The following is an 8,635-nucleotide window of genomic DNA, read 5'->3' on the forward strand; positions in this document are numbered from 1 at the left end:
CTGAAAGCAGAAAGTTAGTATAATCTGAGCAGACATCTTGTTTAAAAAATAAATTCGCAAAACCAGACATTAATATGCTCTAAGATGTCCATTCAATGGATAAATCAAAATCACTGGAAAGTCACCAAGGATTACAGTTAATTTTTCCTGTTAAGAATCCTCGTGTTAATGGTTCAAGGAGCAGAGTTCATTTCTCTGTCCAAGTGTACAGTCAGGCAACAGCACATTCAGACACCGACTCAGAGCTGAAGTCACTTCGGTGAGAGATCGTCCATCAAAATGAACGAAGAGCATGAGTTGGAGCACGTGACTGGAGACTCTGTGGTTATGCTGCCTTTAGTCAGTGAATCAGAGGAAGAGCCAACACTGCTGCTACTCCCATCCAAAATATCTGAAGACAGGCTGGGGAGAAAGAAAAAGGTTTAGTAACATGGGCGTGATGACTTTGCATACAAAGCTAACGCATTTTCGCCTTTGTAGAAAAGATGTAGGAGACCTATACTACCACTCAGCCTTCACTGTAAGGCTGGCAGCCCTGAAGACTCCTTGCATTCTGTAGCATGTTATATGGATATTCATGCTCCTTATGGAAATAAGGAGCAGAATTTTCATTTTTTTTTTAACATGCAGAATAAATCACAACCCTGATTTTAATCAGTTATAGAAAGGAGGTGACAACTGACAAAAACTAAAACCGTAAAATGTTACAGGAGAGAAAGAAGAAGAATCTAATCAGCAATGCAGAAGATACCATTAACTAGCTAGTACGTTCTTTAATGTAGCACTACTCAAAGCAAGATTTTTCCTTTCCCTTGTGAGGAATTCCTGTGTTTGCATTTCAAAGGCTTCACACAAGATTCCAGAGGGCACATGAATTGATGCTTTTGCAATGTAGCTGAAAGCAACACAAAAAAAATATTTCTAGGCAGTTCCAATTCTGTAGGTAAATGGAAACTATAGTAATCTAGAGTTGATATTTAGAACAGTTAGTACCTGCTTCTTGACACAAGGAAGAATTCAGCTTTTTATGATCATAAGACAGATAAGGAGACAGCCTATACCACTAAAAGTCATGAATGTCTCAACATGGGCTATGTAACTGCAGCAACTATTCTCACACACGTTTTCAGATATGCACCACAGATACTATATGACCACTGCCTACAACATACTGAAATGAAGAAGCCTCTTAGAGGCAAACAAGGCTTTGTAACAATTATATTCAGTATGTTTTGATACATAAAGTCCAGGCTAGAGTTTGCTCAGAAAGAACTGTTCAAAGGAGCAGGAACATTGTCACACTACACTGCCACAGGAATAGTTCCCAGTAATAAGCATATGCAAGCTACACACAAAATATTTTTTTCTAGAAAAACAAAACAAAACAAGAAAGCTTGTGATAAATGCACATTCCCTGTTTCAGGGCATATGAAATATTTTACCATGAACTGAGATCTGTCAGATGTGTAACATCTGGAGAAAGCATGTTGGTTGTTCCTTGAAAAAGTCTCTTTGGCTGACTTTCAGTTTCCATTTCACCTAAGGAAAATAGTGCAAATAAACTCACTTGAGGCTCTGGAACATCCATTTAGTATCTGTCCATTGTAAAAAGAGAGGTTTGTCCACAACAGAGCAAGGCTGCATTTGTCACGCATTTGTAACATAAGTCCTCTTAATTCAGCCAACCAAGCACTTGGGTAAGACATTAACTTCATAGAATCATAGTGCACCAGGTTGGAAGGGACCACAAGGATCATCCAGTCCAACCTCTCAAGGTAAAAGTATAGTTCTAAGGAGTTGAGTCAGCACCCTGGCAAGCTGACTCTTAAAACTGACCAATGTAGGCGAATTTACCACTTCCCCTGGGAGATTATTCCAATAATTTGATGCTAGCTGCTGTTTAACCATCCAGTTCATCCTTAATTTAACTAACGCTTCAGCAGCATCTAAGAGGCTACAACAATCTCAAAGACACAAAACCAAGCACTCACTACTAAGACTGCAGACAAAATAATCTAAAGCTAACTAATTACTGTGACTTAATTTTAAGTAAGCAGTTGAGATGAGGCCAATGACATAAGCCAAAATATGGAGATTAAAATTTGTAGTGATTATGAAAACAGAAATGCCAGCTTGGTTCACAGTTTCACCCTCCTGCACACAACAAATACTGATTCATATGTACACTTTCACAGAAAAGCTAAATACAAAAAGATCTGTCATGTGTACGCATTTCCACTTACTCACTGTGGATCCAACTATCTTTGTACCTGTAATCAGCTACTGACAGTAAAAGACTAAACATGATGCGGAGAATTCATATAATCTTTTTTAGTATAATCTTCCCTGAAAATGAGTTAGCTCATTAATAGCTTCTGTACAATACACACATTTGGAAACATCATGAACTTGCCAATAACGCGCGTAAAGAAAAAATAAACCCTCTCAGCTACAGTAAATTTTAATGTTTAGTTTGGCAACAAGAACATATGAAATAAAAATAAATTTTCTGTCTTTTTAATCTCGTTTCACAGAAGTTGTGGTGTCAGTTCAAAAAGCTGACACAGGTATAGCAAACCAGGATATATCAGTATGTTGTGCAAGAGAATTACACTACCACTCACTTCATAAAAGACTGGTAATCCCCACCCAAATTTCCTATCTCCCATTCTTTGAAGGAAAGGAATAACAGCTTCTATCAAGCAGAAAATAAATTATAAAATATTTGGTCTTATACGAAAATGAAGCAAGCCCAAATCACCAACACAGGTAATCCTTTTGCCACTTCAAATTTCACAAAGACAAATCTGCATTGCGACAACACATTGTGGAGTCTACTGGTATGGATTTACTGTAGCAGGGAAGTGTTCTTCAATACATCGCTTTCTTCCCCCCACATATCACGGTGCCAATTTATTACCATGTCATGTCTGTAGAATACAAACTGTAAAGCTACTCCTTAAATTCAGAAAAATAACATGATTATGTATTTAGGAAAAGAAATTAGGTTCATTTAAATTGATTAGATGTTTTAAAATTAAGTAACGTTACGAAAATTCCTTGATATTTTAAGTAAAAAAGGCAAACTTGTATCTTCACTTTGTAAAAGATGCTCCACAAGAGCACGTGGAGAGAGGAAAGCCTGCCCTTTACCTGCACTGTCTTTAACAGTCTGTGTAATGTCTACTGTAAATGTTTAAAGTAAAACAACACAGTATGAATACCTTATTCCCTACTGGTCACTGAGCTTGATAAAACTTTCGTTCCATGTTTAATGCCTCTAAAATTCATGGAAAACAACAGCCAAGATAGAATTGCATCTATGAGAAAACTTGCTTCTCTCCCGACAATTTAATATAAATTAGAAAATATTCTTTATCTGAAAAGTAGTCAAAAAACCCCAAAACACTAACTTTTCTCAAAGGCTGAATATAATTCTTGTAAAAGAAAAGGACACACTTTTGGTGCAGTTAAGAATGCTCAAGTTTAAAAAAAACATGCAGAAAGGATAAGCATAGCTAGAGGCACAAGTGTAAATATCTCAATCACACAAGCCTGGAGACCTGTTCTGAGATGTAACACACAATACATCCAGGAAAGAAAACAGCTTTTCCCCCTTCAGGAGGAGGAGCACCGATCTATTCCCATTTCTCTAAACACTCACCTTCTGAACTTTCAGAGTATAAGCAAACATTCAGTACTAATTTTAGGAGATACTGCATGATAAGCAACATTCCTAAGATGATCTGAAGGGTGTGCACCATACAGTGGTACTCTTAGGAATGTCAGGGATAAGAAATATTCATAACATTTAATTTTCTGTGGAATAAAGTTTGTCTCTTTCAAGCAGTAGCTGCTTTCAAAGTTTTTCATTCTTGTGTTTTTGACTAGATACCTCACATTGTATTTCTAACTTACAACTGGCAAAGTCCAGTTCACTGTGGATACAAGTGCAATATATTTACAGAATAACAAAAATACAGAAGAAATGTATCCAGCTGCAAAACTACATCCATATTAAAACATCTGATAATGTAAACACATACCTTTTCTTTTAATGGGGCCAAGAACACTGGGCCTGATACAGTTGATTGGACTTTGACTCCTCCTGCTAGAGAGAGAGTACAGATAGTCAGGCCTGAAAAGTTCCCAAAACTGACCACCACCATACCCAGCACCAAATCAACAAAACCTCACCATACAAAACATTCTTTAAAACTATTCCTCCACAACTGGAATACTTAGGGAATCTAGACACATAGATAACAAAGAAGTGCTGCCTATTAGAGCAGATGATCTGCCAAAGAAAGCTGTACTAAGTTTTCTAGTGTTTTCCCCTTCCCTTAGTGCATCACATCCTCATTTCATTGCACTTCTAAATTGTGTGTAGCATTTAGGTAAAACTGATACACTGACAAAGTTAATGTAAGTTCATTTGAACTAAGAATTTCCCCACAAGTTACCAAGTCTAGCTCTATAAAAGCACCCACACAGAGCTACCATTGGTAAATGTTGAACTTTCAGAGCATTTTTATGCAGCAGTATTTCAGCTACTGTAAAACTGAAGTCTTTTTTCATGCTTTAGCATCAGCTTTAACTAAACTCTGTGCTAGCCTTGGAACTTAAGCCAATGGGTACCTGTTACTTGCAGGTGTTACTTACTTGGAGAATCGCCTTGTTGGACTTGGAATAGGACTTGGGGGTAATCCATTACTGCTCACAAACATTTGCAATGATGGTGAAAAACATTGCTGCAGAAAAAGTTGTATTAAGACACTTCAGAATTTCCTTTTAAACACTCAAGTGTATCACCCCAAACTCCAAACAAAACATCCCCAGTTAAAGACAAGCTAGTAACAGAATAAGGCAGAGATAATCAAATGCAATCTTAGAGGCATTAAAACTTAACTTGCAAAAATATACTGGCTAATACAATACTGCTCAGATTAACCTATAATTCAAACCCACAAGAAATCTGAAATGGAAATAGACACTGTCTTCAAAATAAGACAACTATTTCTGTTCTTCCTATTACATTTAGTAGCAGTACAGCAGTACAGTAGTACAGTAAGGAGGACTGACTTCTTTACAAGGGGCTTGTTAAACAAGCAAGTTGAGTTTACTCAAAATGCATCTGACCTGAAAATTTAACACACTATTCCAGAGCAGAACAGACTATTTAGCTCTGTGGTTCTGCAGCTAATCTCAGCTTAGCACATGAATGCCCACAGACATTTGACAAAAACGTTTGTCAAATTATCTCTGCTGCTTTACAGTCGTGATTCCAGAGGTGCAGGACCAGCTGTCAGCACGAATGTTGTACTAGGAACACATTTACCCAGCACTAATACATGGCTGCTCCATGCATCAATACTGGTAGAGGCATGCAACATAACAGTAGCAGTACAAAAAAGCAGAACCACAAAACAGGGTGCAAACAAGGTCAACCAGCCCATTTCTAAACACACTTGCCAGTTTCTCTGTGCTACATTTCAGTTTTCCAATCCTCACTGGAAAAAGTAGTTTCTCTAGGATCTACTTCTTCCCTTTCTCCATCAGTGCAAGTTCAGTGTGCCTGAGTTCTTCTTCACAGTAAGTTTATGCCTTCCTTTCCATAACTGATGGATGTATTTTCATTCTCCTCACCACAAAGATTTGCAGCTTCTGGTCTTTGCCTACACTCTCATTCTACACATGATACATTCCGATTTTGGTGCTTCTCTCTCAGTATCCCCCCACCTATGCAGCTGAAGATCATGTCCAAATCTGATTACTTTAATGATCTCTTCCAGTTTCCCTAGAACCAGAACCCTAACCTGTCCAAACATCACACAAAAAGCAGCAACTGAAAACACTGTGACAGAACTGACACGCCGCATAAACTCTACAGGCTCTAAGATTATAAGCAGTTGATTCTTAGGAATCAATAAAACATTGGGTTGGGAGTTGTTTTGTTGTTGTTTGGTTGTGGTTTTTTTTTAAACTGTCAAATGATCTGTGAAGTTACACATCACAGTTCAGCTTGGTCTAAAATTCTAAAATGTCCACTCAGTTTGGTATTTCACTTATCCTACCTTTCCTATTCCCCTTGTAGGTGAAGGTGCAGGCGAAACTGGAATGAAGTCTATTCTCTTTGGGGAGGAAGATTTCTCAGACTTGTCCAAGTCATTGTCGCTCTGTAAATACAAGGTTTTCAACTTAACACTGGCACAGGACATTACCTTTGAATCCAAGGCACAACCTTCCAATGCAACGTCATTGGGCCAAATGCACAAAATAGCTAAAGCAGATGAACTGAAGCTCCTCTTAAATTATTTTCACAGTTAATTCCTCTCTTTCCCTTAAATTTGTCAGTTGAGTATGAAAGTATAATTAAATAGGAAACATCTATGATTACCAGGCTCAAGCTTTCCTCCCATGACTGGCTTATCTGCATTGCTGTTTGCACTTCCCTAGAATACAAAAAATCCCATCAGTAGCTGCAAAGAGGAAAACTCTGACTATTTTATCATCTTGTTTCAATAACACTCACCTTTCATGTGCTGTTTCTCTGTTCATTAAATCCACTCCTTCCTCCTGCAGGAGATAATAGTTGTGAGTTCTCTCATAACATTTGATTCTTCACAGGTACTCAGAATAACATTAATGATTCAATAACTTGCAATTGCATTGAAATATGAACAGTAGGAGCACTGCATAAAGAAAAGACTGCTACCGGCTCAGCTCACTATTTCTCCTGAATGAAACAACACTCCAAAAATACAAGGTAGTTTAAACATGACAGCGATAAGCCTGGCAAGGACATTTCCTTGTTGAAATTAAGTCTTAAAAAACCCACTGTTTCCTCTACTATTTGAGGTTCTCAATAGGAAAGAAATTCCCATTATATACGTACTTCAATACTATATTTTCATTTTGTTACTACACAAAAACGACACTTACCCTTCTGATCTGATGAAGTCGGCTACTAGGAATACGAATAGGAGATGATGACAACAGCTGGAAAAAAAGTGACAGCCACAATGATTAAGTCACACAGCAATGGCTTGCATACATCCCATTTAGCATCACCTACATTCTTAGAGAATTAGAAATGAGCTGTACAACTACATGTGTATGACTCAATGTTGCAAAAACACTGACCTTCAAGAAAAAAGTCTTGTTTTACCACTTACAAGTTCATTCTATTGTCCAGCAAGTGGCACAGATCTCAGACTTGCAAGCAGATACTGCTTAGCAACTCCAACACACAAACTGCTAAAAATGCCATTTAGACAAGTGAGGTATTATAAATGAAGCTACAAACATTATGCAATTCCCTGCTGTCTAGAGTAAGATGGCAAACGCCTGTACTAACTTACACAGTCAGCTGTTATAAAGGAGAAATCTCAATGTTTCAGCTCAGTCTTGAACACTCCCTAAAATTTTACTTTTGCAATTTGTCAATTGCACACAGTATTATACATTTAATTCCTCTGGAACTCTGGCTGCCATCGCACACAGATGGGCCAATGGTTCCCACTCAGGATGCCCATATGTCTACTGTAACACCTATGGATTTGAGCTCCACAATTTTGGATTCTTATTTTTAAGAAATCACGTAATAAAAGATTTTTAATTAAAACTCCACCTTGCTTTTTCTGAAAAGAAGACACAGAAGAAAAATATTTCAGGACTTTAAGATGTGGGTTTTCAGAAAAGCAATACTTAAATTGTTTCTATCCTCTGATGAGAAAAACATCTTAGTGGAAAAGAGCATATAGGTCCCTGAGTTGACAAGGAAAGGGTAAAAAAAGAAGAAATGCAACACTTTTGAAAAGTTAAATAACTGCAATATTGTACACTACCAGACTTGTACAATGGAGGGTTGAACATCAGCCAGCAAATAAATCATTCTTTTTAAAATTATTTTCTATGTCTAGTGTTCAACTTTGCTAAAAAACATTGGCCCTGTCAAACAAACACATCAACAAAGACTTGACTCTTTCTCCCATTTTTACAATAAATTAAAACACCCTTTCAAGATTTTTAATGGTGACAATAGTTTCCTCTTCCAATCCATGGTCAGGTCTAAATTAGCTTTAAAATTGAACTTAATACTGGGAATCACACATAGCTTCAGATATTGTTCTCTTCTTGAAATAACACACCAGTATCATTTCATCAAAGGTTGCAGTGCCAGGTGACTTTCTGCAGCCTGGAAGCTTGCTGGGATGCTTAGTGCAAACACAAATCGAGTTTAACTTCATTTGTCCAGTGCAATTATTTTTCATTAAGCGTAAACAAAACATGCTTACAACTCCTTACCATACTGTGACGGCTCATAACTGTGGTACTGTTCCTGCGAGTTCGCAGCACGTAAGGCTGAAAAACCTGCGAGTTGTCACTGGAGAGGAAAAAAAAGTTCTGTGAACAACTTTCTCAGGTCTCTTTTACTTAAAACCACACAGCGCTATAATACACGCTTCAGTGCGCCGAAAACATCTATTTACGTCAGCAATAGCGCTATTTTCGCCCAAGGAGCCCAGCAGCACCGTTCTGCTACAGCCTGCGGAGATCCGCACCCTGGGATCCGGCCGTAAGTCGCCGCCCGGACCCGAGACCCCGGGACACAAGTGACCCGCTCCAGAGGCCT

At 38.0% G+C, this 8,635-nt stretch overlaps 1 protein-coding gene across 4 annotated transcripts; it reads right to left on the minus strand.

Moving 5' to 3' along the window:
- Window positions 1-239: 239 nt before the first annotated feature.
- Window positions 240-8,382, minus strand: FAM122B (family with sequence similarity 122B). Of its 4 annotated transcripts, none has more exons than XM_010185614.1 (9): window positions 8,308-8,382; window positions 6,943-6,999; window positions 6,533-6,576; window positions 6,398-6,452; window positions 6,075-6,176; window positions 4,663-4,751; window positions 4,047-4,111; window positions 1,443-1,539; window positions 240-402 (listed from the first exon to the last, which is right to left on the minus strand). In XM_010185614.1, the coding sequence occupies exons 1-9, from the start codon at window positions 8,323-8,325 to the stop codon at window positions 252-254; spliced, it is 678 nt and encodes a 225-aa protein (XP_010183916.1). In that variant the 5' UTR covers window positions 8,326-8,382; the 3' UTR covers window positions 240-251. The 4 variants fall into 4 exon arrangements, with proteins under 4 accessions (XP_010183916.1, XP_010183917.1, XP_010183919.1 ...); XM_010185615.1 differs by having other exon boundaries at window positions 252-402; window positions 4,047-4,108; window positions 8,308-8,379; XM_010185617.1 differs by lacking the exon at window positions 6,943-6,999 and having other exon boundaries at window positions 252-402; window positions 4,047-4,108.
- Between the last annotated feature and the right edge of the window lie 253 nt (window positions 8,383-8,635).

Source organism: Mesitornis unicolor, unplaced genomic scaffold (genome assembly GCF_000695765.1).
Source record: "Mesitornis unicolor isolate BGI_N332 unplaced genomic scaffold, ASM69576v1 scaffold25665, whole genome shotgun sequence".
NCBI classification, from domain to species: domain Eukaryota; kingdom Metazoa; phylum Chordata; class Aves; order Mesitornithiformes; family Mesitornithidae; genus Mesitornis; species Mesitornis unicolor.

Bases quoted from the DNA above. Each gene is read 5' to 3' on its own strand.
- FAM122B (XM_010185614.1), bottom strand. The intron at 6,577-6,942 runs GTAAGTGTCGTT...TATCTCCTGCAG, and splicing joins GACTTCATCAGATCAGAAGG to GAGGAAGGAGTGGATTTAAT. The intron at 403-1,442 runs GTAAAATATTTC...CTTTCTCCCCAG, and splicing joins CTGACAGATCTCAGTTCATG to CCTGTCTTCAGATATTTTGG.